Source organism: Falco peregrinus, chromosome 8 (assembly GCF_023634155.1).
Source record: "Falco peregrinus isolate bFalPer1 chromosome 8, bFalPer1.pri, whole genome shotgun sequence".
NCBI lineage: Eukaryota > Metazoa > Chordata > Aves > Falconiformes > Falconidae > Falco > Falco peregrinus.
Genome location: NC_073728.1, coordinates 59,068,986 through 59,096,730, shown reverse-complemented (window position 1 = coordinate 59,096,730; position 27,745 = coordinate 59,068,986). Strand labels below are relative to the sequence as shown.

General features: G+C 58.5%; 2 protein-coding genes across 4 annotated transcripts; one reads left to right on the top strand and one right to left on the bottom strand.

Annotated features, from left to right (window-relative positions):
- Window positions 1-65: 65 nt before the first annotated feature.
- ANXA6 (annexin A6) lies at window positions 66-17,294 on the bottom strand. Of its 2 annotated transcripts, XM_005231804.4 has the most exons (26): window positions 16,956-17,293; window positions 14,400-14,460; window positions 11,279-11,363; window positions 10,884-10,978; window positions 10,612-10,725; window positions 10,434-10,524; window positions 10,244-10,323; window positions 10,111-10,167; window positions 9,836-9,929; window positions 9,657-9,752; window positions 9,349-9,407; window positions 8,946-9,068; window positions 8,677-8,735; window positions 8,155-8,233; window positions 7,216-7,297; window positions 6,863-6,957; window positions 6,332-6,445; window positions 5,643-5,733; window positions 4,840-4,919; window positions 4,592-4,645; window positions 3,294-3,311; window positions 2,339-2,435; window positions 1,964-2,059; window positions 1,612-1,670; window positions 746-868; window positions 66-432 (listed from the first exon to the last, which is right to left on the bottom strand). In XM_005231804.4, exons 2-26 carry the CDS (start codon window positions 14,415-14,417, stop codon window positions 373-375), a joined length of 2,019 nt encoding a protein of 672 aa, XP_005231861.2. In that variant the 5' UTR covers window positions 14,418-14,460; window positions 16,956-17,293; the 3' UTR covers window positions 66-372. The 2 variants fall into 2 exon arrangements, with proteins under 2 accessions (XP_005231861.2, XP_013150176.2); XM_013294722.3 differs by lacking the exon at window positions 3,294-3,311 and having other exon boundaries at window positions 16,956-17,294.
- A 2,333-nt stretch (window positions 17,295-19,627) lies between these two features.
- Window positions 19,628-26,282, top strand: LOC101912728 (cationic amino acid transporter 2-like). Of its 2 annotated transcripts, XM_027778812.2 has the most exons (12): window positions 19,628-19,676; window positions 20,892-21,264; window positions 21,378-21,533; window positions 21,797-21,965; window positions 22,236-22,372; window positions 22,764-22,986; window positions 23,471-23,607; window positions 23,988-24,090; window positions 24,197-24,339; window positions 24,698-24,864; window positions 25,496-25,604; window positions 25,873-26,282. In XM_027778812.2, exons 1-12 carry the CDS (start codon window positions 19,668-19,670, stop codon window positions 26,025-26,027), a joined length of 1,881 nt encoding a protein of 626 aa, XP_027634613.1. In that variant the 5' UTR covers window positions 19,628-19,667; the 3' UTR covers window positions 26,028-26,282. The 2 variants fall into 2 exon arrangements, with proteins under 2 accessions (XP_027634613.1, XP_055668490.1); XM_055812515.1 differs by having other exon boundaries at window positions 21,797-22,372.
- Window positions 26,283-27,745: the final 1,463 nt, after the last annotated feature.

Sequence of the window (27,745 nt, the reverse complement as noted above, 5' to 3'; positions counted from 1 at the left end):
GTCCTCAGCACAGGCTCAGTCCCACCCAAACCTGCCCCAGTAAATCGACTGCTCTTGGCCCAGGGTCAGCAACAGTAAGGTTTTATTTATGAGATTTAAAATTGTCTTTTCCGTCTGGGTAAATTCCTGGGTTAGTGGCACGTTTGGGTATGAATTATTTTGCACTGATACAGCCAATCTCCCTACCCAGACCCCTCTGCTCCCCTCCCCAAGACTCCCCCGGCTTGCAATGCGGTGCTGCTTTCCAGCGCAAAGTGAGTTGTCCTCTGCGGGGAACAGAGCGTCCCCTGAAGCCCCCAAAGCTGCAGTGACATCAAGGCAGTGGGTGTGTGCGTGCTGGCTCAGACACAAAGAAGGGGCTCCTGCAGCTGCCTAGTCCTCCCCGCCACACAGGGCCAGCAGAGCCTTGCGGTAGTCGCCGGAGGTGTCCTTCTGCAAGAGGGAGGAGACCCATGTCAGAGAACCACCCACTGATGCCTGCCTTGGGGAAGCCCAGCTCAAGATGCTGGGCACTGGGGAAAGTGTAGTTCCATGCCCAGGCCACCCCACAGGCATCTGTGCAGCAGCGGAAGATGTCAGCCCATCTCTATAGCCGAACCTGCCAACACCAGGGCTGACTGGGGCGGGTTCCCCCTCCCTGGTGTTGCTCATGGCACTGCTCATGGCTCAGGTCCCTATGGAGCTCAGGGCCAGGGCTCAGCCAGACAAGGTGACAAGCCAGGGAGGGATGCCCGTGTCCCCTCACCTCAATCATGTGGTGCAGTGATTTGTCAAACAGGTCTACGAACTCTCCCCGGATGTTGAGCAGGTCGATCTCGCTCCGGGAAATCATGATCCGGGTGAGGGTTCTCTCATCCGTGCCGGCACCCTGCAAAGGGGAGCTTAAACAAATAACCCCAGAGGGACTGGGGCTCAGGGACCCTCCCGCCATCTCCAGCACAGTCCAAACCACAAAAATGATCAGAAGGATGGAGCACCTCTTCTATGAGGAAAGGCTGAGAGAGTTGGGGTTGTTTAGCCTAGAGAAGGCTCCGGGGAGACCTTATTGCAGCCTTTCAACTTAAAGGGGGCTTATGAGAAAGATGGGGACAGACCTGTAGCAATAGGACAAGGAGTAATGGCTTTAAACTAAAAAAGGGTAGATTTAGACTAGATACAAGGAAGACATTTTTTATGATGAAGGTGGTAAAACACTGGCACAGATTGCCCAGAGAGGTGGTAGATGCCCCATCCCTGCAAACTCTCAAGGTCAGGTTGGACGGGGCTCTTCGCAACTTGATCTACTTGAAGATGTCCCTGCCTCTTACAGGGTGGTTTGGACTAGATCTTTAAATCTTTAAAGGTCCCTTCCAGCCCAGACTATCCTATGATTCTACAGTCTCTCCTTAGACACGCGCTGGGCTTGCTGCTGCGAGAGAAAAGCCTGCTGCATCTCCTGCTAACCTCAGCAAGCTGATGCCAGCATTGGTTTGAGCTCAGCCCTGCCCTGCTCCCTTGGGAATGTCCAGAGGACAAACCCCATCACTACAGAGTTAAATCAGAGAATCTCAAAGGGTGTCTGCCCAGCATAGCCCCCTCCCGCAGCTCAGCCCCAGGAGAGCCCGTCTGTACCTTCATGGATTTGTAGAGCTTGTCAGCGAAGAAGGCTGGCTTGTTCTTCACACTCCGGACTGCAACACACAGAAGGGAGAGAAAGTGGGCTCCTGGCTTGTGGCACCCAGGGAACACATCACAGCAAGGAGCCGTGCCACCCAGGGTCAGCTGCAGACCCTCCGACCCTCCTTGGTGCAGGCTTGGCCCCATAGGATGCCCTATAAATGCCCCAGCCCCACACCGCACTGGGAGTCTCCACAGCCCAAAGGCAGCAGGAATCTGCCATCGTGGTGCCTTGGCAGAGGCAGGAGGAGGGGGTGCCTGCCCTCTGGGGAGCCCTTCCCCAAGGGAGCACCCACTGGGCACTGACCGATGGCTATGAAGGCATCCCTCACATCTCCTGACATCCGTTTCCTGATGGCGTGTTCCACGTCGTGGTTGGTCATTTTGATGAACTCCTGAAACACTGTGGATGGGGGAGAGGAAAGGGTCACCACTGAGCCACTCCATCCCAGCCCTGGGCACCCCTGAGCCTCAACCATGGAGCCTTCTAGTCCAGATGGGACCAGAGCAGGCTTGGGCATGCCATCTCCTCCCATTGCTTCATCCCCACCACTGCTGGGGAGACAAGGCTCGACCTTTGGTAGACCCCAGTCTCCTGCTGCCCAGGAGTCCCGTCCAGCCCAAATCAAAGCACTTGTGTGGCAGCTGAAGGTTCAGCAGTGGTAGAGAAATGTGGTCCTACCTCTGCGAAGGTGGGGGTAGCTGCGGGTGCAGAGGATGCTGAGGAAGCGGGTCTCCAGGGAGTCGCTGGAGTCATTGCTGGAGACGTCAGCAAGTTTCTGGGAGAGCAACCAAGAGTAAAGAGGGAGACAGGCATAGCAGAGGGGGACAAAGATGTCATACAGCTCTTCCTGGGACAGCCAGGCTGAACACCCCCTTGCAAAGAGGGTGGCCTCTTATGAGCAGAAAAATAGCTTACTTTTTTTTTCTTTGCCAAGAAAAATCTATTTTCTATGCATGGATGTGAAGGTGCACAGCTGCACACTCACACATTACCTCTGAGAAAGGATGTTTTCCAGGTTTTATTAAAAAAGCTTTGCTTTTTTAGTATACAAAGTAAAAATAGTAGGACTATTTTTTTGTATGTCCTTTGGGGAGGATGTATTGGGGATGACCAATAGGAAACTCAGAGCTGCCAGACACAGGAGCCACCCTCCACTCTGGGCCACAGCAGCGCTGCCCACGGGCGAAGTGGCTGCCACCCCTGCTGCAGGGCTCCGCGAGGAAGCTGTACTCATTGCACCCATTAGGCTACTGCAGTAGGAAGTCACCCCTTCCCCAATTCCCACTTTTGGTGAGCCAGGGAAGCCAGCCCCAAGTCCCATGCTGCCAGAAACACAGGTCCTGCATGCAGGCAGTGTGCAGGATTGGTCTCCAGCCCTCCCCAAGGGCAGGAAGGTGGATTTCTCTCTCTCCTGCCCAGTGCTGCAGGGAAGTGCCCTTGTGCCGGTCCCACCTGGCCCCCGCCACCAATCCTGATGCAAGAACCCCGGAGCCCTGAGCAAGTGAGCACAGCCTGTGTGGTCAGAGGAGCCCAGTACGTGGGGCTGCTATTCCCAGCCCTGGCCCTGCACCTGAGGACCATAGCATCCCCTCAAACATGCAGAAGGCTGAGGAGCGAAAGGACAGGCACTCACCAGGGTCTCAGCAACAACCTGGCAAAGAGAGAGACAGGAAGACAACAGGGTCAAGAGTGTGCTGCTCAACTTTTATCCTTCCCTGACAAAGCGAGGGAAGCCTAGCAAAATCCCCTAAAATGACTTGCCCCCAGCTCCCCTCTTTCCCTGGGAGTGGACCTGATCTTAGGACCTGTGTCCTCCCCTCCAGTTTGGCCTCTACACCACTACCTGGGGTGGGGAGGTGGTCTTCGGGCAAGCAAAGTGAGCCCCCCATCCCTGCGGCTTGGGTACCAGCCTGTTGCTCCGTGGGGAGCATCCTTGCCTGGCTCCAGGCTGGCTCACGCCAGTGAGGCACAGGCAGAGCAAGGACAGGAAGGGCAGTTTTGCTAACAAAACAGAGCATGGCGCCAGGCCAGCTGCCGCCTGGCTGGCTCGTCCCTGTGTTTGTCATCCCTGGCTCTCTCTTTCTTTGCAGCAGGTCAAGGCAAGCGGCAGTGCATGCGGCAGGGTGCAGGCAGCGCAGCGTCCTCTCCCTCTGCTGGCAGCAGCCCTGCTGGGAGAGCTGCGTGCCTGCGTGCTGCTGGCATGCGGTTGGAGCAAGCGCTGCTGGTGCAGGACAGCCAAGTGAGAGCTTGGGTTTGGCCCCGCACCAAGCTTCCCAGCCCCTTTCGGAAGAGACTTGGCCTGAAGGAGCAGGAGGCCATGGTGCACTGCCCAGGGGTCACAGGTCTCCTGGGACTGGGAGCTGAGCCAGGCAGTGGGGCCCCAGCAGCCCCCTGAACCATTTCTGGCTGCACAGCCTTCCCCCTCCCCTGGCCCACCACAGCCAAGTTAAGGATGAGGCAATGGTCTGGGGGCTGAGGCTGGCATTCTGGCATGCTGGCAGGGTAAAAAGCAGCTTAGGCTTCTTGTGCAGCCCCATGCACAACACAGAGAGATGGGTGCCTCCTGCAGACCAGCCCAAAGCTGCCTTTGAAGCTCCAGTGCCAGATTTCAGCATCAATGTGTGTTGCCGGACCCTAAAGTGGCAGCTCTGCACAAGAAATGATGCAGTCCCCAGTTGGGAGCTCCCTGCCCTCACTGTTTGCAGCTTCCCTGTGCATGGAGCAGCAGAGCCCAGGGACCAGAAATCAGGCCAGGGAGCTTTACCTCCAAGGGCATCACTTCACCTTGCATCTCCCCCTGCACTTACAGAGACCCTGCCCCAGCAGCATTTACTTCCCTGAGGATGCCATTTCCAGACCAGGGGATGCAACATCCTTTTTTTTTCTTTTTTTATGCAGAGCCTGTAACAGCACTGCCAGTATGATTCTTACCTTAGCATCTTCATGTGCCTGCGTGAGGTTCTCTGGTCCTTCATCACGGTTGCCCTGTGATTCAATACAAATATCGTGGAGTTGGCCATGGGAGAGCCATCTCCTGGGAGAGCCCCAAGTGGGCAGCAGACAGGGGCCAGCAGCGCTGGCAATGCTGCTTTGTCTTCTCCATAGCCACCATCTTCACAGACTCCCAGCACTGCCTGTGGCAGGCAGGGGACAGTCCCCAGTGTGAGAGCTGCCCTTACCAGAGCCAGGGAGACGAGAATCCTCTTGAAATGCCCTGATGTGTCTGAGCTCAGGTCATCTTCCAGGCGCTTGTGGTAGGCTGTGGAGAAGGATGGCTGAGCCCTGTGCAGCTGTGCTTCCCACCCACCAGTGCCTGTTGTGTCTGTGAGCCCCGTGGGGCCCGAAGATGGTGGTGGCTGTCCTCTACTCTTTGTATGGCTGAAGCAGATACCTCCATCTGCCTTTTTCAGGCCCAGGGAGGAGGGGATCACCCCAGCAGCTCTAAGGCCCTGGGCACGAGCACAGCCTCTTGCTCCACGTGCTCCAGAGGGAAAGGGATCATTGCAAAAGAGCTCTTAGGGGAGGAGACATTGGTGGCATGTCACCGTGACATGGAGAGAGGCCAGGACCAGCACTCTGCTGGGGGTGACCAACCACAGGGCTATCTGTTTAAAACCACGGGCTGTCTAGGGGAGAAGAGGCTAGGGATTTAACCTGGACTTTACAGCTCTTGTTCCTTAGGGAGAAAGGGGCATGGATGGGAGGGAAAGAGAATGCAGGATCTGGGGGTATCAAATCACAGGATGGATTTGAGGACTCCTGCCAGCCTCATCCCAGGTTTCCGCTTCTCTTTAATAAGGTGTTGGTCCTGGGAAAGAGCTGCTCTTGCCTGGAGGGAACTAACAGACCTTCGCAGCATCAAGCCATGGACCCCACACAGAGATAAAAATTGTACCCTGGGCTCTGGAAAGGGCCTTGTACAGCATTGAAGGTGGTCTGTACCTAGGATCTGGGTGCTCCCCACATCCCTCCTGTGCCGTACCTTCCTGATACGCCTCATTGATAGCTGTGATCTCCTGGTTGTTCCGTGTGGCCATGATTTCGATGAGGACGCTCTCATCTGTGCCAGCTCCCTGAAAGACAGCAGCGTGGTGGGGTGCTGCGGGTGCCAGTGCTGGATGGGGACACAGCAGCATCGCCCCCACCAGTGCTGGGCAAGGAGGGGCTGCTCTAACCCCAGGGCTACCAGGTGCCAAAAGTCCATGTCCAGAGGATGGCCCCGAGGGCTGGTAGGAACCAGCATAAACGCATCCAAGTGAGCTGCTACTGGGGTCCCAAGTGGTGTGATGGGTGGATAGTAGTGCACGCCACTGGTTTACCCCTGCCCTGGGGTCTCCTGTGGCTGCCGGCACCTAGCAGGGCACTGCTCCCACTGCGAAGTGGGGATGCTCTGTAAAGCAGCAGGAGGCCTCCCGGAGAGGCTTTGTGTATCAGCTGGTTAGAGCATGCTGGGCTGCAAAGAGGCCAAATCCAGCTCCCAGCAGGTCTCAAGTGCAAACCAGGTTTTTGTCCTGGTGCTTTCTGCTTTGCTTTTCTTCTACATAGGAGATGAGAGCCGGGGGCCAAGTGAACCTGGGGTGCACTCACAGCCCCAGGCACTGTGGGTACAACCCCAGTGAAAACTGCCTTGCCCTCACGTGCTGAAGCCGGTACTACTAGTGTGGCAGTTACCTCCACAGCCTTCCTCAGCTGCTTGGCATCGTACTGCGCCGGTGTCAGCATGAGCCCGAGGATCAGCTTGGCCAAGCTGCCTGACAGCTCAGATTTCAGGTCTGCCATCAGGTCCTGCAAAAGTATTTGAGGGTTCAGTCCCTGGCTTCTTCTGCAGGGACGGACCAGCCGAGGCAACACCGGGGAGAAAACAGGAGACATCTGGGAAGATCCTTGGAGCAGTTTAAGGTCACATTTTGGAGGGCAGCTCTGGGGAGATCCTGGCCCTGGAGTCCTCTGTGTGAGACTGAGGATGGGGCAAGCAAGGGGGAAGGGACACCCTCCCCTCAGGCTGGTGGGGCACCCAGAGCAGGATGCTGCTTTTACAACTCAGGCTTCCACTGGGGAGTCATGCCAGGGCAAATCGGGGTGCCCTGGCTGCCCACCGCTCCCTGGGCAGGATTTCTTTCAGCAAGGGGCACAACTCTGCGTGGCAGGGGGCAGGATGCAGGCAGAAGGAGGGAGCAGGGTGGGAGGGGGGCCCAGCAGTACCCTGCCATAGTGAGCCTTGTAAGCCTTTATGATCTGCTGCCTCTGAGCGTTGCTTCTCTGCGTCACCACCTCGATGATGGCCCCTTCATCCGTGCCTGCAATGACAGCAGTGATGCTGGAGAGAGCCAAGGCGGCCAGCAGAGCCACACCACGTAACCTCTGACTGTGGGCACGTCACCACCCCACCCCCACAAACTGGGGAGGTGGGGAAGGGAAAGCTCCCACAGCTCCAAAGCCATCTCTTTGTTCCTCCTAGGGCTTTCATGGAGCCCTGCATGGGCCAGGGTGGCTTTTCTGCCCCAGGAGCTGTTGAGGAGCAGCAGGAAGGGGCTGGGTGCATGGCCCTGACTTACCCAGGCCCTTCATCGCCTTCCGCAGCACCTGTGCATCACCGTCATCGTTGAAGCCTGCTGCGGGCTGCACAGTTCCTCGCAGCTGTGGATACACAGAGGGGTTTGGGTTCATCCCCAAGCTGGGTGGGATGGAGGGAGGGATGGAGGGATGGAGAGAGAGGGAGAGAGGGAAGGTGCCACCCGGCAAGCCGAGGCCAAAGCAGGTTGTGTGTTAGTGCAAGCACCTGGGGCTCAGTGAGGACGTCCCCACCACTGTCACCCCCTCCACCGAGGGGCAAACCATAGCCAGGCTAGCAGAGAGGAGGGAGAAGACGGCAACAGACAGTCCCTGGAGTCTCGGTGTCCTGCTCAGTGTTACACCCGCCTCCCCTAGTGCCAGGACAGGCCATATCAGCTGAGAGCCAGAAGAGGAGTCGCTGAAAGGCTGCCCACTCCTGCCCCGTAATTCTACCCTCCTTCGTCATTACAGCTCCCAGCACGCCTCCATCCTCCCCATGCACACAGCGTGTCTTTTCTACACATCCCAAAGCACCCTTTTGTGGGTGCTTCCAGCTGCATGCAGGGTGCTGGCTCCCCACGGCACAGCCGTGTCCTCGCCAGCCCTGGCGTGAGGGTGCTGCCCCAGGGAGCAGCAGGTCTCCAGCAGGCACCGGCGCCAGGGCTGCACCTGACATGTTGCACAGACATGCAGGGCCTGCACCTCGAGGGAGGGAGGCCTCAGAGAGAAGAGGGGATTAGTGGAGCCCATGGGGGGCGGCCAGCCCTGCCAGCATTACATCCCACCAACCTCATGCCCCCAAACCAGAGGACGGTGTTGAGAGAAGCCGTGGAGCAAGAGGCAGAGCAGGGGTGCGGAGCTGGCCGTGCCCCACGGCAGAGAAGAGCAGCAAGGGGTCTCAAGCTGGCAGGGAGCAGAGAGGGGGTACGAGGGGTGCTGACCTCTACTTTGGCCACCGCACTAAGCTCCCACATCCGATAGGCCACCTGCGCCGCCTCGGGGAAGAACTCACCTGCGGCACTGCAATGGGAGGGCAAGGACAGGGGACAGTGAGCCATGGGGGTCCCGCACCCTGCCAGCAGCCACCCTTGAGCCCCATCCTGCACCTCCATGAGGGGCATTTTGTACCCGCCGGGTGCCAGGCACGGGGGCAGGTGGGCAGGAGCTGGGTGCTTGCTGTGGAGCTGGGTGGGAACGGGGGGAAGCAGGTGGTAAATCCCAACTGCCCCCACCAGAGCATCCTCCTTCCAGGTGTTTGTCTCTGCCCTGCAGGGCTGCCACACGCCAAGAAGGGACCATGGCATTGTAGCTGGCCATGCAGAGGGGCTGCAGGGCCCCCATACCAAACCACTGTCACTGCAGGTACTGCTGGTTCAGGTGCTCCACCAGGCTCTGACCTGGAGGTTTGTACCCAGCACAAAGGGGCTGAGGAGGGACAAACAGGGTGTGACAGGTGGTCTTACTCATCGTCACCTCCGCACAGCTTCAGCAGGGCTTTCTTGTACTCCCCAGAGGTGTCCTCCTGGAAAGACAGAAGGAGATGGAGAACCATATGGCAGGGAGGATCAAGGCAGTGCCATGGGATGGGTGCATGGCATGCCTTGTCCTCAGAGATGGACACCCAGCGCAGGGTGGCTGGGGAGGGGGCTCAGTCCTCCCACAGGCGCTGGCATCACAAGGGAGGCAGCACTAGCAGCTGCTCGGAGCAGGACCGGGCATCCCCAGCACTTACCTTTATCATGTTGTAGAGAGATTTCTCATACTTGGTCCTGAACACCTCCCGGATGTCCAGCATGTCGATCTCGCTGCGGGACACCATGATGCGGATCAGCGTGTTGTCTCTTGTGCCCAACCCCTGCAATGGAGGAGCCCCTGCATCAAGCCTAGGCTGGCCAAGCGACACTGCTCAGCCCATCCCGTTTAAGACCCTCTATCAGATTTCTACCCAGCCCTGGGTCTGAAGGAATAACTCCTTTGGAGGGAAGAGCAGAGACCCCAGGTCACATAGGTCTTATCTTCATGGACATGTGTCACCCTGCTCTCCAACAGTGCCCCATGGCACAAGGGGGTCCCTCCTCTGGCCAGCTCCCCGCAACACTGCAGGGGACCTCCTGGGGAAGGGATGATCCACTCACCTTCATGGCCTTGTAGAGCCTTTCAGCAAAATACTCTGCCGTGCTTCTGATGCATTTCACTGTGGGGAAATTGAGTTGTGGTGAGGGATGCTGGCACCCGGCTTCACCAGTGCCCCCAGTCTCTGAGCACCCATGCCCCTTGGGCACTGCATTCAGCATCCCCACCTGCCCCGAACGAGCCTCCCTGCATTCCCTAAAACTGGGTACAACTGCAACCCCAACCCCACTGCCTCTTGCACTGAGCCCTCGCACCCCAGCAAGGCCAGCGGCATGTTTTCACAGCACTCCCCATGCAGGGACTGACTTACCCACAGCCAGCATCAGCTTCTCGAAGTCACCAGAGAGCTCTGCCCGGATGCTCCTCTCGATCGGCTTCCCGGAAATCTTTAGGTATTCGTCAAAGACTGCAGGACAAGAGTGAGATGATGCCTGGAGAAGCTGCTAACATGCCTTCAAGCCCAACCCTGAGCTCGTAGGAGATGCTTACCCAGGCGGAGGTGCTGCTTGCTTCGCCGGCCAAGGATGTAGATGAACTGGGCCTCATCCGTGCCCCATTTCAGCTCACCAGCTTCCAGTAGGTCCTTGTGGGATGGGGAAGGTGGCAGAGCCCGAGTCAGGGTGCTGGTCATGTGGGGCTCTGCCCAAGCATGGGTACCCTTGGCACCCACCTGACTTTTTCAGGTCTAAATGCAGCTGGTCCCAGTGCCACCAGCCCTGTCCCTGCCCTGATGCCACCCATCCCAGTGACCTGCCAAGCCTCACCTTGGCATCCTGCTCCACCAGGTCCTCACTCACCACGTCGTCCTCCTCCCTGCTGCCCTGTGGGACAGAGATGGGCTCAGCCCTGCTGCATGCAGGCATCTGCCTCCTACAGACACTGGACAGATGGTCAAACCTGAAGCAGAACAACGAGCATCTTCTTGAAGTGGCCAGATGTGTCTCCAACAATGTCAGCCTCCAGGTCTCTCTCATAGGCTGGTGGAAGAGGAAGAGGTCAGGGCCTTGAGAGCTGGATCCCCTCACCTCTGCCCCTTGCCCCGGCCCAAGGGGACACAGGGCATCCCGTGCTCTTCCCTAGCCCTTACCATCTTTGTAGGCAGCCACCAGATCATGGATCTCCTGGTTGGTGCGAGAGGCGAGGATCTCGATGAGGCACTTCTCATCTGTGCCAATGCCCTGCGGGCAGAGATGCAGCCCCATGAGCAGTGGGACCAACTGGGGTGTCCTTGGAGGGGCCCTGGGGGGGGGCTGCCCACCCCTTACCGCAATGGCATCTTTGATCTCCTTGGCATCGCCGTAAGCTGGGGGCCACATCAGGCTCACGATCAGCCGCTCAAACTTCCCTGTCAGCTCATACTTGAGGTCTGCGATGAGGTCCTGATGGGGAGGGAAAAAGGGTCTGGGGGACCCTTTGCTCCACAGCGTCTCTGAATGGGTCTAGGGAGCAGTGGGTCCCTGCGTGGGCTGGTTGGTGGCAGCTATGGCCACCTGTGTCTGCAGTGGGGGCACGGAGCAGGGAGCGTTTCTGCCATTACCTTCCCATAGAGGGACTTGTAGGCTTGGCAGATCTCCACTCGCTGCTTGTTGCTTCTGGATGTGATGAGGTCAAGGATGGCCTCCTTGTCGCTGCCTGCAGGGAGAGCCAGGAGTCATGCTTAGCCCCATGGCTGGGTGTCACTTGCCATGGCTGGGCTTGTAGTAGCCTTCCTGCCATGCCCAAAGCTGCTTCCAGCTCAGGGCCAGGAGAAGAAGCAGAGCCAAGATGGCTCCAGGGAGGAAAGGGGAACCAGGAGAGGTCCTGCCATGCTGCTAAAGCAGACAGGCAGCTGAGGGAGGAGGTGTTGCAGGGTGCCCAGCCATGCAAGGGTAGCTGAAGGAATAGGGGACATCAGGGTGGCCCTGGGGTGACAGTCCAGAGGAGCATCCATACCAAATCCCTTCATGGCATTGTACAAGGCCTCTGCATCCTGGCTGGCATCGAAGCCTGGGAAATCCTTCACCGACCCCCTGTAGACCTAGGGGAAAGGAGTTCAGAAGGTGAAAGGGGAAGGCGCAGCCTCTGTGGGTTGCGGGAAGGAGAAGCTGAAGCTGAGCAGGATGGAGGCAAGATCCATTCCCACCTGGGCTGCCTGAAGCCAAAGCTCAGCCTCAGACATAAACGCTTGTTCTTCTCAGTTGTCCCCTTTCCTGTTTGTTCTTCCCGCTGTGTAAATTGTTTGTGTGCTGGCTCACCGGAGTACCGATACCGACACAGCCTCCCACCTCATATCTTGCTGGCATCACTGTTCGCTGCTTGTGCCCCGTGTTTAAGCTGGATACAATCCTCCCCACTGCGCCAGCAAGAGCCGGGGGGGTTGAAGGCAAGTTCCTTCAGCTCTTTCAGTTTCCAGCACCATCTTAGAGGGGGCTGGCAGGAAAAGGGGAGACCTCACAGGAGGGTTGAACACCCTGAATGCAGGGGAAAGCACCCAAGGACCACGGTGATCCCCCTGCAGTGCAGCTGGGCTAAAGACAGTTATCAGGAGTGGACTGAGAATAATGAAGTCATTTCCCACCGCTTGTTGCAAAACCCTCTGGATGCTGAGGATGGCTGGGCTCTGCATGGCCTCCAAGTGAGGAGACAAATTTACAGGCACAAAATCATCGTGGGCTGCTAAGTGGAAAGCACTGAGAAGCACCAGAGCTGCCAACAGCTTGTCCTGCCCCAGTGTGCACTCCTGCAGGGCCCAGGCTGGTCCAAGGGGTCAAAGTAGAGATCCTGGAGAAATCCTGTGAGTTGGCATGATCCACTTCTGTCTGTTCCTCTGCTCCTCCAGGCTGCACAGCGGGGAGCCCAGGACTGACACTGCCAGAGACCTCAGGAAAAAGCAGGGACTGGGCTTCCCCTCCTCAGGTCAGCTTTGCCCAGGGGAATTCACCCGAGGGGAGCCTGGGGCCGGACTCTGATTGAGATCAGCACAAACCCTGGGTAGAAGCAGATGTGAAACCAGCCCAGCCCCACGTAAGGAACCTGGATGAAGCCCTGCTGGAGGCACGGAGCGGGAAGAGCTGAACGGCAGTATTGCCTTAGCGGTGTCGCTGGGCAGCAGGAGGGCTGGGAGCCAGGCTGGGCTCACAGCTGTGTCAGTGCCCTGGGAAACTGAGCATCCTCCCTTGGCTCTGCTAGTACCCTGTGCCAACCAGGTATGTGCACCTCCCTGGGATCACTCGCTCAAGATCTGCTGTAGGGCTTGTGTAAGATCCCTGGGAGCTGCTTGAGGGCCCAGGGCTGTTGCCAGCATCAGCATCTACAGCCAGCATGTCCCCAGAGCAGATGGGCATCAGGCAGGCAGCACCAGTGTCCCTGATGCAACAAGTGCCTCCAGGAATGAACCCAAGGCGATGGACATGGGGCAGCCCCATACCTACTGCTTCCCTGGGTCCCCTCGCAACCTCACGCCACAACAGCTCCCCTGAACATCTCACCCAGCACCTTCAGAAAGAAACTGGCCTCTGTATCCCCATTTTCCAGAGAGAAACTAGTCCAGGCTGGGCATACGCCACAGGTCCTCTTGGGAGGAGCTGTTGGCACTGGTGTTCCACACGGTGGGGACCAGGTCAGGCAAGAGGAGACGCTGCCCTTCGAGGGAGCTGGGCAGGCATGGGGACAGATCATATTGCAGGTGATTCATCGGGAGAGCTGGATTTAGCCCTGCTTCCCGGCAGCTCCTGGACCCTCCTGGCTCAGTGCAAGCTGCTGCCCACACATACGCCTGGCAGAGATGTAAATAAGAAGTTGCAAGATAAAGGAGATGTCTAGGAGCAGCAGGAGGGGCAAGGGTGGCTGCAGGGTGCTGGGGTTGCATGAGCGGTGATGGGGAGACAAGCTGTTGGCCCTGGTGAAACAGGGAGGAGCAGGGCTGTGTTCCTGCCTGCGGAGCCACTGAAGCATGAGCTGCCAACCTTGCCACAGTGCTGCCATGGCAGGGGCAAGGAAAACAGGCAGGAGCTCAGTGCTGCGCATCGCCTCACGCTCCACTCCAGGCACCCTCCACTCCAGGCACTCTCGTGGGGACAAGCCCCAGCGAGGTGCAGAAACATCACTCAGGAGAGAAAGAGCATCCTGCTTGCTGAGCTCAAATCACATACCCATCCCCCTTTCCATTCCCTGCTTCAGCTGCTGGGGGCCTCCCGCCTCCCCTCCTCCAGCCTCTGAGTCATCCCGGCCTGCCTGGGACCTCCCAGCTAAAAATACACCAGGCTGGGGCTGGAAGGGTAGAAGCAAATTCCCAGCATGGCTTTGCTCTCTCCCACAGCATGTCTGCCTGGGGTCCTGGACCACTGCGGAGGTGATGCTCACCTGTGCTGTGCCTCAGTTTCCCCACCCAGAGGCAACAACTCCCTCGGTGGCAGGAAGCTGCAGGTAATGGGGCTTGAGGCAATGGTTACTTGGTTTCTCCAGGGAATGGAAAACACAGCCTGGTCCCAGGCAGTGGAGGAGGGAGTCTGGGCTTGGAGTCCTCCGCTGCCTAGCACCCTGCTGGCAGGCTGCACCCCGCCAGCTACAGCTGGCCACCGAGGCAGGGTTTTCCACCCAGGCAGAGATGTTTTCCTGGCTGCCAGGGAGCACCTGCTCACCCAGCTGCCACATTGCACCAGCCCCTGCTTGGAGGGGGAAGAAATCCAGGCTGGGGGCGGGGAGAAGCTGAAGCAGGGCTGCATGCCTTGCAGTGGGCTCAGGCAGAATTTCTCCCCAGCGAAAGCCCAAATCCTCAGTGCAACGCCTCTTCTCCTCCCCTTCCCACAGCCCTGCTTCCCTCCCCCATTCCACTGTGGTCCCAAAAGCATCTGGATTTTTGCTCCTTGCTCTTCCTGCTTCCCGGCCCAGCATTTCTCCCATCTGCATCACATCCAGACAGGCTGGCTGGAGAGGCAGGAATGTAAACAGGCTCCGGGCAGCATTGTGCTCCGTGCGCGTCACCGCCATCCTTGCGGTACAATGGAGAAGCTGCCTCTGGGGTGCCCTGCAGCACCCCCAGTACCCATCCTCACCGTGTGTGGGTCACCCTTACCTTTCCTTTGGGCGCCATGGCTTCCCAAGCTGGAAATCACTGGACCGAGGGCAAGAAGGAGCTGCAGGAGGGAACAGAAAAGCTGACATGAACCAAATCCCGCTCTCTGTGGGCTGCGTTGAGGGAGTCTTTGGTCCCTGCCCCGGGTGCTGCTGCCAGCCATCGCTGTGGGTGCGGGACCCGCGGGAGGGTGGTGGCCGGGGCTGCTGGGGAGGGTCAGGGAGAGCAGGGAGAGGGGCTTTGCCAGCTGCCCTGCAGTCACCAGAGCGGAGGACCTTTGGTATCTGGCACCAAGTTGGGGACCCCACGGACCAAGGACAGTGGAGATGGGCCCCTGTGCAGCTTCCTGCCAGCACCGAGAAAAACTGCGGGGTGAAGAAAGTGCTGAATATGTGGAAATGGACCGACCATCCTCTGCAGGGCTGGCCCTCCTCACTGCACCCCACAATACTTCCTCTGCTCCCCCTGCAGCCCCCCAAGTCCTGGGGCCATCCCAACTTCAGCAGCTGCTGGGGATGCCCGATTGCTACATGGTGCTGGGTCTGGGCAGCCGCTGCAAGATGCCACCAGCTTTTATCTGGGTTTCCATGCACTGAATCAAGGCTGCCATCAGTCCCACACACGCAGCGGAGCCCAGGAAACACAGTCGGGTTTCCAGGGTAACTCGCAGGTTGTTTTCTAACACCAGCACCATTTATAGCTGCAACCCACTGCAGCGTGGGCTCTCCTCACCCACCCAGAGAAAGTCCCAGACAGCACCATTTGCTCTGAGAAAGCTGATGGAGGGAGAGAAACAGCTGGAAAATGGAGCCCAGCCACGAACAAACCGCTGAGCGTCAGCTGAACTCCAGCCATGAGGCACAGCCCCCTCCTTGCCAGCGCTCACCCTCCCTCCGAGACACGTTGCAGGAAGACTCAAGACATAGCAGGGCCACCCTGGGAGGGGGATTTCTGTCCCTGGCAGAGCTCGGTTTAATGCTGTGGAGTGCACAAGGGAAAAATCACAGGAACTTCCCTTGCTTGGCCCTGCATCCCTACGAGAGCACCCATGGAGGGGGAGAGCCAGCCCCGCGGCCGTTGGGGTGGCTGGGTCACCCCACTCGGGTGCAGGAAGCCTGACACCTGCGGGCATCCTTGCCGAGGGGAGGAAGTTTTGCAGAAGACCAGAGCTGCCTTTGCCTCCCCTTCCCTTTTCAGCTGGGGAGGCTGCAAGCCTCAGCCACCCTTCCCCACGGCTCCTGGCTGGGAGAGAGCCCCCGTGTGCCCTGTGCGCAGCGGGGCTGCACTGCAGCCGGGTGCTGGGTGGGCACCAGGGGATCCTGGTCCCTGGCCTATGCAGCCTTTTAATGCCACTCAGGAGCCGGTACGTGAAGCTGCTTACCCTCCAGGGAATGGAGAAAGCCCTGCGTGGCTAGCCCCTCCTGCCTCACTCCATGCATGCAGCAGCTGGGCTGAGACCACCCAACTCATCTCAGCAGTGGTGGAGACTTGACGGCCACACCCAGTCCCCAGCCTGCCCCTGCAGTGTCCTGTGCCTGTCCCCCACTGCTGCTGGCACCTCTGCAGAGGCTGGGGGAATGGCCCCAGCTCTTGCCTTGCCAGCAGGCCAGCCGGGGAGGATGCCCAGGCAAACACACAGCATCCATGGGGCAGGTGGTGAAACCTGGAGGCTGCAGAGCCCCAGCACAGGGCTATACCTGCCCCCCCAAAACAATGGAGAGGTTTGGGTTATGGGGCTGCAAGGATGGAAAGCACCATGAGAAACCCTAAATGATGTTTACCGCCCATTCCCTTTGCAAAACGACCCACCCTTGCCAAAAAATGTCTGTTCCCCCAGCAGCACGCACCCCGCCAGCCTCTCCATGGCCCCACCACAGCTTTGGGCTCAGGGGTTTCACCCCAGGCAGCTATTTTTGCAGCCTGCTGCCTGGCAGGGCTCCCCCAGCACAGCTGCCTGCGGCGGAGGCCACGACACACCCAGCACCCCCGTTGTCTTCCTCGCAGGGCAGAAAGGGAGCTTTGCTGGCTTAAGGCAGCGTCTGTCCTCCCTGTGAAGCCAGGGAGGTCCCCAAAGTCCCCCTTCCCTTGTAGAGCTCTGTGCCTCTGGGCTGTCCTGCAGTGCCTTTGCCTGTACAAAACTCAGTGGGATGCCGAACCGAGGGGGATCTTCTCCACCGAGCCCAGCCTGGACCCCTGCACGGTGGGATGGGCATTTCTGCGGCTGCTGCAGCACCGGAGCAGGAACAAAGGCGCATCCTGGCTGGGGCACACCCATGGGCCCCGCAGCAACGCCAGCGCCCACCCGAAAAAGCACCCATCGGCACTGCACCCCCCAGGCTTGTGTTAAAAAGGAAGGATTTTTCATTTTAAAAAAAACAAACAAAAAAACCCCACACAACAAACCAACCAACCAAGGATCCCCCCTGCAGCCCCCCCTTGGAGGGAGCCTCCACTTGCACGGCTCACTGCCCAGCCAGAGCTTTCTTCCCATGTCGCATGCCACCGCGGTGGCTTTGCCCACCAGCACGGTCCCCCCGCACACCAGCTCACACTTACAAGCAGCACCGAGGCCTGTCTGGCTGCGCTCGCAGGAACAGCCGGCCGCGTTCTTGTGGCCGTGTGCTCGTCCTTGGCGTGCAGCTGTTGCCTCCCAGCAAGACGTCACCACTCACGAGCCCTCCAGAGTCCCCGCCTGCTGTGACATGGGGGTCAGGGCTGCACTCCCACCCTTGCCACACCTCAGCCCCTCAGTTTTGGGTGCCCACGGTTCAGGCGCACCCGATGCCGCCTGCAGAAGTGCCCCGGCAGGGTGTGGGGAAGGGGGTCACTCAGCAGAAAAGCTGCACCGATGTGTGCAGGGGCTGTGTGCCAGCAGCGGTGATGCATGCAGTGTAAGGCAGTAATGGTGATTGCGCTTCAACTGCGGAAATTTCACCCCCTTCCGCTTCCCCCCCGCCCCGGTTTCCTCGTGAATGCTGTGGTGCAGCGTACCCTGCTGCCTCACTGTCCGGTCCTGCTGCCGGCCACCTCTGCCTGCACCAGATCACCCCTTTCCCTGGTCGTGGTTGGGAAACACCCATCCCTGACTCTCTCTGCAAAAGCCAAAGTGGGGTGTTTGCCCCCCAGGACGTGCTTAAAGGGAAAAGTGCTGACCAGGGCTTTGCAAGGAGCATCTGTGGGGCAGGAGCCAAGCTGGCGCAGGGAGCTGGGGAGAGGCAGCTTGCTGTCCCCTCAAACCCTCCCCCCGTGCTGCCCCACAGAGACGAGGAGCCCTTGCAGCACAGCTGCAGGTAGAGATGCAGGCTGAGCCTCTCTGAGATGCTCCTGACAGGCTGTACCGCTGCCTGCAGTGCCCTGAGGATGCTCCCTTCCCTGCCTTGCCCAGGTAAACCCGACTCCTCCTTTACCACCACCCTTTGCCCCAGCCAGCACACAAACTGCAGGAGGACTGGAGGAGCTGGCAGGGCTCCCCAGGAGCCACGGGCGGTGGTGTCTGTGCTCTGGCTGATACCAGCAGGAACAGATAAAACTAAAGGCCCCCTTGAGATGCTGAAGGCTGCTGGCACATAACCTTTCAGGCATCTAAGCCCTGGCGGTACCTGCTGGCTAGAGCATCTCTCTGGGAAGGGGAGACCCTCCTGGCCAGTTAGCACCAGCTGCTCCTTCATGCCCTGTTGTTCCCTTAGGCTAGCGTTGGTGTCTGGGGACCTTACTCATGTGAGATGGCGTGGGTGACAAGCATGGCTTTGTTCACCCTGCACTGCAATGCAGGGCAACAGCCCTGCTCTCCTCCTGGTGCCCTTAGCTGTGTCATGGTGTGCTGAACCCCCCTGCCCAGAGGTGCTAGCCCAGCAGCTCAGAGTGCACTGGGGACATGGACAGCCTTGTGGTTAGAGCACACACCTATGCTCTGGGTGCTCCAAATCCTTCCTTGCTTTGTACCTACAAGGCTGATAGCCCCTTCCTCGCTGAAGGATGTGCTGAATTACATCACAGCCTAGAAAATTTTTGTCCTCAAGTACTGTGAGCAGACACAGCCCAAGCACTATCTACAATAAAATTAAAGATACCTCTTCATCCTAAAATACCAGCCCCTAGCCTTGCCTCAGAACCCAAACTTGATCCTCTTCTCCTAAGGTAACCAGCCAGGGCATAGCATAGCTCCCCATACTCTCTCCTAGCTTAGAACAACCCTACAGAAGCTGTGCTGGGAGCTGAGGGCACTTATATACTGTACTGGCCCTGAGCAGCCTCACCTGGAGCCCCCTCCCACACAGCCCTGGGCTTTCATTTAAGCCCAGCCCTGGTGCTAAGCCTTGTTGCTGGTTGTGGTTGGCTGCTTAGCCCCTCTGGGCTGTACCCCAAGAGATGCACTGTGTTGGGGGTCATTCCTGGAACCTGTTTCATTCCCTGTGGAGGAGCACTTAGGTTTTATTGTGCTCTTGCAACTTCCCAGGCAGATCGGGGCTGGTGGGGGGCAGGTGTTGCTTGGGGTGGGAGCTGCATCCCCAGCCCTGCTGCTAGGGCAAGGCTGGATGGGTCAGTGATGGATAGTGCTGCTGTCTGCTCTACTACAAGCTGGACTTGGGCTGGTTGGGTGCTTTTCTTTCTCCAAGGCTGCTCTCTCTACGCAATGGGGCTGTGGTGAGGTGTGGGCAGCAACTGGGGTCTGGGTGCCCAAATACTGGGGAAGTGTGGGCAGCCTCAGAACTTTGCTTTTGGGAGATACATCTGGATGTGCTGTTGCAGCCACCCCATGGAGCTGGGACTGTGCTCCTCTGCCTCACTGCTGCAGTCAATTTTTGGACCTGCACACCTCCCTTTTTGTTTCACAGGGACAGTTTAGCCTGACTATGGTCACAAGTGTAGGTGTATGCACTCCTGCGTCCTCACCTGGCCATGTTTCTGTTCTTCTCTGCCTGGATTTCCTCCAAAACCTGCTCCACAGATTGAGATGAGGGACCTGGTGTGAGGGAGTCGGTGCAGAGGGAGGAGGTTCCCCCTTCCACCTGCACAGACAAATTTGAAATGTTAGACTCCTTTAATAATGCCTCTGAGCCTATTAGCATTGCAGGCTTGTATGTATGATTTGGAAGGCGTTGTGGGAAAAATATTTCTGCATAGATTTCCCATTGTGTAGCTTGGAGTGGTGGTCAGAGGGGGGAGGGCCAGGGCGCTCCCAAAAGGGATTTAAGGGGGGAGTGTAACTTGAGGCTGCCTGATGCTTACCCTCCTCATCAGTTTGCAACTGGAGCAGCTTCCCAAAGGATGGCTGGAGTAAGTAGTTTGCAGAAGAAAGGAACATCATCAGGGTGGGATGCCCTGGGTGGGACTGGTGTGGTATAGTGGCTGGGTGCTGCTGGGAGTTGGAAAGGCAGCCTCAACTGCTGGTCTGGCCTTGGGCAGTGGCTCTCTAGCCCCCTGGAGACACGCAGCTGTCCTGGAAGTTGGGGCTCCCTGTGTGATAAGGCCTTGAAGCACCTCATTCTGTGGGTCAGGGTGCTGGTCACTGCCTTAGGGTGGTCCCTGTCTCCCCTTGGGGGTCCATGCTGTATCAGGGACTGTGTGACCCTGTGATCCTTGGTGCTGCTGGGAGGTGCCGGTGGGCAGGGTTTCCAATCAGGTCCCCGGTCCTGTAAGTAGTAGATTATGTGATTTAAAGCATGCAGTATGGACTTCATGTTACTGCGGGAGGTCCTGGCAGCACCGTGCAGATGTGGAGGCATGCAGCCCTCCTTTCTCCAGTCCTGGGAGCTCTTTGGGAAGGACCAGCAGGATGGGGAAAGGCATGCACATCCCAGACACGGCATACCGAGCACCTCACTTGACCCAAGCACAAATATCACACAGTTTGGGGTTTCTGCTTGGATGAAATACCTGTCGGTGACCTGAGCAAGCCACAGCATTACTGTACAGGCTGATGGCCCAAGGGGTCCAGTCTCTCTGGGCTGTGCCAATGACCCGCAGGTGCTGTGGGAGCATCTTCAGCTGAGCAGATGGGTCCTTCCTGGTACAGTTCAAGGCCAATGGCTACTCCAGGAGCAGAGCATCTCCCATCCCTCCTTCTCTGGGCTGGTTTCTGCATTTCAAATAGTGTCAGCGTGAAAGCTGGGACAATGCTGGCTGTGCTTACCTGCTGGGGATGCTGCTGGAGCGATAGGACTTTCTGAGCTGGCAGGGGGACAAGCAGGTGTCCTTGTCCCCTCTCACTGTAGCATGAGTCAGACAGAGCCCAGCAAACCCCAGTCATGCATTGCTCCACTTCTCACTGGGGATGAGAGTGCAATTCAGCTGCCTTAGCCCCATCTTGCTCCAAAATGGGCTGCTTTTCTGGCAGAGGCAGAAAACAGGTAGCACCCAGGCAGCCCAGAAAGCGCTGTGTGGGCTGTGGGAGCTGCAAGGAAAACGTTCAGGCTGGCTTTGGGTCACATCTCCAGGGTGGTGCCCGCATGGCAGCAGCATCCTCATGCCTGCTGCTTTCCTCTCCCACAGATGCCGTGCTGGGGCTGCCTGCTTACTGTTTCGAAGATGCTTTCTCGCAGAAAGCAAGTCCTGGTTGGCTCAGAGGGCTCCAGCCTTCACCGCTGCCTCTCCACAGTGGACCTTGTCGCCTTGGGAGTGGGCAGCACACTGGGGGCTGGTGTCTATGTCCTGGCAGGGGAAGTGGCAAAGACAAGCTCCGGCCCAAGCATCGTCCTCTCTTTCCTGATTGCAGCTGTGGTGTCTGCTCTGGCAGGGCTCTGCTATGCTGAATTCGGGGCCCGTGTGCCCCTGGCTGGGTCCGCCTATCTCTACAGCTACGTGACAGTGGGCGAGCTGTGGGCATTCATCGCTGGGTGGAATCTGCTGCTGTCCTATGTCATTGGTATAAGGCCCTTTAGATCGTTCCACCTTTGCTTTGTATTGGTGGCTTTGCTGGATGGCATTCCCAGAGCCCACGGGGCTACCACCACTGCCCCAGCTGCCGCCTCTCCCCAGGTACTGCCAGTGTTGCCCGGGCCTGGAGTGCTACCTTGGACCAGCTCCTTGGCAAGAAGATGGGGAGGTTTTTGGGTGCTCATGCAGCCATGAACTCTGTGGGGCTGGCAGAACACCCGGATGCCTTTGCTGCTGGCCTGGTGGTCCTGTTGGCAGGTAGGTTGCCTCCCGCTGTGCCACTTTCCATCCTGTAGGATGAGCTCCTCATCCCACCATGGGCTCTTCAGGATGGTGCTGACCTCTCTGAGGCTTTTGCATTTCCCTGAGCAAAGAATGAGAAATACAGGGGGAATCTGGGGAAATCTGCAGATTCTCCTGACTCTGTCACTGTCCCCCCTTTTCCACACACCCCAGTAATGTCTAACCTGGGTTTAGTGTCACCCAGGGGGCTTTGCCAGTTTTGCTCTTTTCATCCCCAGGACTTCTTTCCTTTGGAGTGAAGGAGTCCACCACAGTCAACAAAGCATTCACAGCTCTCAATGTGCTTGTCCTGCTCTTCGTCACAGTGAGCGGCTTCATCAAAGGTGACCTGAGCAACTGGAAGCTCAGGGAGGATGACCTGCCACAGGCAGCCACCCGTGAGGCTGGGTACGGGGGCTCTGCTCTCCCTGTACTGCCTTCGGAGGGGGGTGGGGATGGCTGGGCCACCCCCCTAATGCTTTATTCCAGGAAATCCCACTTTCTCCTGTTTCTCCTTGCCCTGTTGGCAACACATCAAAGAGCCAAAATCCTAAGCCCTCCTGGGCTGATTGCTGGAGGGGTGAACAGGCTGGGTGGACTGTCCAGCCTGGCCCCATCCTGGGACCCTGTTGCACTGATGCTTCTGCACTGCCTGACTCCTCCTCCTCTTCCTCCCAGGAACCAGTCCATGGCCAACAACATGACCAGTGCCTGTGGGGTCGGAGGCTTCATGCCCTATGGTTTCACTGGGACCTTGGCTGGAGCCTCTACCTGTTTCTATGCCTTTGTTGGATTTGACTGCATTGCTACCACAGGTAAGTGAGGCAGGGAGAGATGCCGGTGGGACCCTCCCCTGCAGGCTGGGGGGCTGTGGCAGTGACTCCCTCTGCAGCCCGGGAGCTGGTGTAGGACTGGGCTGGGAATGGGCACATTCCTGGCTCTGTGCTGCAGCCACCCTCTCCTGCTCTCTGTGCTCAGAGGAGGAAGTGTAAGAGTCCGTGTGGCATGGCTGGGCTAATCCTGAAGAAGACAGTCCCTATCCCCATAGCCATGGAGCCCAGGAGGTCTAGTCATCCTTGCTAGAAGGCCTCTGTGTCCCTTCGCATGGGGGGATGCAGGATACGCTCTCCAGCCTGGGCTGGGCTCTTGCCATGCCGTGAACATTAAATGAGTATCTGTTTTTACAGCTGAGCTTGTCCTCCCCAGGGGAAGAAGTGAGGGAGCCCCAGAGATCCATACCCATCGGCATCATCCTCTCCCTCCTCATCTGCTTCCTGGCGTACTTTGGGGTGTCTGCTGCCCTCACCCTGATGATGCCCTACTACCTCCTAGACACCTTGAGCCCACTCCCAGTGGCTTTTGAATATGTTGGCTGGAGCAGTGCAAAGCACACTGTGGCTGTGGGCTCACTGTGCGCCCTGACAACCAGGTGAGGGGATTCCTCTGATGGCAGCTCTGTGGCTCAGAGCAAGGTTGCACTGGAGCTATGACACATCCAGGAGCTATCCCCACGCCCTTCCTACTGACTGCCCTGTTTGGCTCAGCCCTTCCTCGCAAGCCCTCTTGCTCCCACCCTGGCCCCTACTGATCAAGGAGAGCAATCAAACCCCTTGATGTGCCACTGGTAGCCCAAAGTTGGAGGAATTGGTCAGGTGTTTTGTGGCACCATGACTGCAGCAGCAGGCTGGGATGTCTTGATGTGCACAGGGGTCTTGGTGACCTGTGGACATCACTTTCCCAACACTGTCCCTCATCTGATAGTGAGGGAGGTGATGGGCTTGTCAGCATGGTCTTGGGAAGCTCATGGACTGTACAGATGAATGGAAGCTCTCCTGATACCCATGGAAGAGCAAAAGGCAGGATGGCACCTCCTGGATTCCTGCCCTCTTCTCTCCCATCTCCCCTCTCTGCAGCCTCCTGGGCTCCATGTTCCCCATGCCACGGATCCTGTATGCAATGGCTCGAGATGGGCTCCTCTTCAAACCTCTGGCCAAAGTTAGTCGTCGTCAGTGCCCAGTGGTGGCAACGCTGGTGTCTGGAGGAGTGGCAGGTGGGTGAGTGAGTGTGTTACACCTTAACCTTGAGGGCAGGGTGGATGTCCTCTTTCAGCAGGGCTACACAGACCCCCTAGTTTGCCAGTAGCTGAGCTTTGTCTGTCCACCCAGAGAGAGGTCTCCTCTCTGTGAGGACCATTTGGCCTTGATGCTGTCCTGGCCACCAGCTCAGCCTCTCTGAGCTGCCAGGCAGGAGGTGGCAGGATGCTTTGCACTAGTGACCAAAGCATCACCAGCTCACTGAGGTGCTTGAGTCCTGTCACAGTGGGTGTCAGGGGAACCTGGGAAGAGCAGAGGGAGAGCACGAATGAGATGGGCATAGCAGCAGTGCTGCCAGCTCTGTCAGGAGGCTGAAGGGACTTCTTGTTCCCTGCAGCTCTCCTGGCCCTCCTCTTTGACCTGAAAGCCCTGGTTGACACGATGTCCATTGGCACACTGCTGGCCTACTCACTGGTGGCTGGCTGTGTGCTGCTGCTCAGGTGAGACTGCTGGGTCTGATGTTGGCCATGTTGGGGACAAGGCATCGGCCTTGGTGCACTGCAGGTGCATGCTCATACGCCTTGACATCCAGTATCTGCTCCTCAGGTATCGTCCAGGACTCAGCACTCAGGACACTCCTGTAGGGAAGGTCCCGACTGTGCAGCTCTGGTGGGACCATCTGGTCTGGCCGCCCCTGAATCCCACCCCACATTCCTCTGCTGCCGTGGCCTGGGCTCTGACAGCTGCCGGTACGCCTGGGAGCGGTGGATGGACTTTACGGGGAGCTGGCGTGAGGGGGACCCATGGGGGACATCACTGCTGTAGCATGGGCTGGCGGGTTCCTGCTTACTGGACACCAGCCGGCAGGAGATGCAGGCAGGGGCTGCCTGGCTCCCTCCTGCCGCGCAGCTGCCTGCCCCAGCGGGACCTTGGGAACCCTCCCGCTCCCTCCACTTTCCATACGGGAGAGAGAAAAGCTACCCTGACAAGGCACCCAGCCCTGTCCCCTGGTTGTCCTTTGTCCCTCCCGCCATGGTAGCCTGGGTGCTGGGCCAGGCTCAGTGCGGGGAAGCGCTGCCCTGACACGCTGCCGTGGTCCCTCCACAGCCGCCCTGGTCTGCGCCCTGAGCTGGGCGAGCACTGCTGGGCTCTCCTGCCTCCAGGCTGGGGGAGCCTGGTGCATCGCAGCCCTGGCTCTGCCTCTCCTGGGGGTCCTGGCAGCAGCTCTGCTCATCTGGAGGCAGCCTCAGAGCCGGGAGAGAGCATCCTTCATGGTGAGCATGCAGCCCAGCCCTTGGGGACTGACCCCAAGGAGGAGGACCTGGGGGACAGAGAGGAGGCAAGTGCCGCAGCCCCATGGGAAGGGATTACATTGCATCAGAGGGTGTTCCCTCTGCGTCCATGTAGAACAAAACGCTGTTGGAGGCAACGGGCAACTCATGGGGTTTTCTGTAGGGACCTGAGGGCTGACTGGTGGCTCTCCCCATGTCTCACAGGCCAAAGGGGCATCTCCTGCCACCCCAGCTGAGCCCAGTGCCTGCTGCTATTCAGTAAATCAGAGCTGCTTTTCAGTAAAAAGATACGTCATCTTGATAGCCTGGATTGGATTTGCTGCTTCTCCCCTCAAATTTGGTTGACTGCCTCCCCACTCAAATCCTGCAGTACCTCCTGCCCTGGTGCAGGACCTGGCAACCAAACCACCCTCCACAAGCATCTTTTTCTGGCACAGGCTGCAGTCCCAGCTCAAGTCACTGAGCCTCTTAGTCAAGCTGGGCTTCCCCTCACTTGTTGGCAACCAGCCAAAGCAGCAAAGGGCCAGATTGGGCTGTGAAACCCCTGCCTGTGGGCTAGCCAGTGCCTCTGGGCAGAGGGATGACCCCATTTCCTTGTACTTGGTCCCTGCAGGTTCCCTGCCTGCCCTTCCTGCCACTCCTCAGCATCACCATCAACAGTATCCTGCTGGCCCGGCTCAGTGCGGCTGCCTGGCTGCGGTACCTACTCTGGATGGCCATCGGTAAAGCCTCGCTGCCCCCAAGGTCCCAGAACTGGTGGCAGCCTCTTTGGGTGAAGCACCGGTGGTTTCAGAGCCTGTGCCATTAATGCTGGCTGCAGAGCAGTGGTGGGTGGATGGAGGAGGTGCTGAACTTTAATGTCAAAGGGTGGTGGGAGCACCCTTTCCTCTGATACCTGGCCCAAAGGAACGGGAAAGGGTGAGCACTTTGTGGTTGGGAGGGGAGGGAAGAGGAGACACCCCCCCCCCCCCCTATTCTGCCTGTTCCCAGGTTTCCTTATTTACTTTGGCTATGGGATCCGGCACAGCGCTGAGAGCCACCAGCCCGAAGGGGCAGCTCCCCGGGAGCCACCAGGAAGCACAGCCAGGGAGGTGGCCCCAGAGCCCTGCGGGACTGCGCGGTGCCCATCTCCTCCGGGGCAATAACAGGAGATGGGATGGTCCCTGAGCACCCGGCTCCCTCCACCCTGTCTTCAGTCCACCTTGGACTGAAGGTCCCATCCCGTTGGGGGACATAGCCCTGCCGTGAACTGCTGGAGCTGTTTTCCTGAGTTTGGTGAACCTCTCTGAGCAACCTGAACCCTCACGGCAAGCTCCCTGCTGAGGGAGTTTTGTTCGGAGAGGATAAAGCAGACAAGTGGTTTTGCTGCTGTTATTGGGTTGTAGGTCGGGGTTTTTGCCTTTGAAACCTCTCCCTGCAGGCCTCCCCCCCCCCCCCCCCCCCCCCCAAATTCCCCTTGTCCCCTTGCCCACTCTGGCCCCTCAGCTGCCCATGGCAGAGCAGAGTGGAAGCTTCTTGTGCTGCCCTGATGCTCCACGCTGCCTTGGTACCCTGAGGTGGGCAGGGCTGACCTGCCTGTGCCCCCATGACTGCCAAGGTGCTGCCTGGGCTGAACTTTCTCTTCCTTATTGTAGGCAAGTCCTTTTCTGGACTCACTTATTCCTCCTCCTCGCTTCCAAGCACTCCCCCTTCCAGAGCCAGGCATGTTCCTCCAGGTCCCACACAGGATCTGCTTTCAGGGCAGCAGGACATGGCACCAGGTGCCCACAGCAGGATGCCAGACACCACCAGCCTCATCTCCGTTTGCCCAGAGATCCTGTTCTCTTCAAAGAGAGAAAACCCAGCTAGGCAGGGTTTGCTGGGGCAGCAACCTGCCCCATTTCGCCTGCTTTGGTGTTGCAGCACCTGGCATGTCCCCCTACGTCCCTGAGGTTGCTGTGCAAAGCTGGCGGCTGCCCCGCCACCTGTCCCCAGAGCCATAGGGATGCATGGAGCAGTGGGTGCCCTAAGGGGAACATGGCTCTGACACAACAGGCACCCCATGGAGGTGCTTGGGTGAAAGCCGGATCCCACATCCGTATTGCTTTCCTGGCTGCCTCACTCAGCTGCTATTTTCCAGATAAGGACCAGCACAAAGGACGGAAGCAGCTGTTGCCGCAGCCCTGCTGCCTTGGCAGGGCTGGGAGGGTCAGGGTCTGTCCTGTGCTGGGAGCCCGTTGAAATGAATGAAATGAGGGAAGGAGCAGGAAAAGGGGGACCGGCAGTGGGAGCTGCCTCTGGGGCTCCCTTGTTGTGGCTTCACGGTGCCTGCTCCCACCCCTGCCCTAGGTGCAGAGCACGCAGCCCCGATGGGAGATGCCCCTGCACTGGTTCCCAAAACCACTGACACAGGATTCTTGAGGCTGCTACTTTCTTACAGATTTGCAATTGTTACAGCAGTAGCACTGTTGGCCTGGTGCACATACATACACACACCCCCTGGCCCGGCTGAACAGCCCTGGGGAGGGCACAGGCCACGGACAGCCCCCAGAGCAGTGACCGTCCCAAGATACTCATGCACCCAATGGAAAGTGCTTGTGTGCATCTAGCCTTGGCCCACAGCTGTACTGGCAGCATCTTCCTCGATGAGGATGAGCTGGCTCAGAGCAGGGAGGGATGTGACCTGCTGGCAGCCACTGCTGAAGCCTGCTCCCCCTTGGGAGGATGCTCTGCTCCCTGAATGTGCACCACCTCTGGGCATGCAGCCTCTGTGCAGCTTTGAGGGAGAAGACGGGGCTGGTGGTGCTGCTGGTGGGCTGTGGGAACAAGGAGGGCTTGGCATCTGTGTGGCAGTGAGCCGGTACGTGCCTGGGCTGCAGGAGCA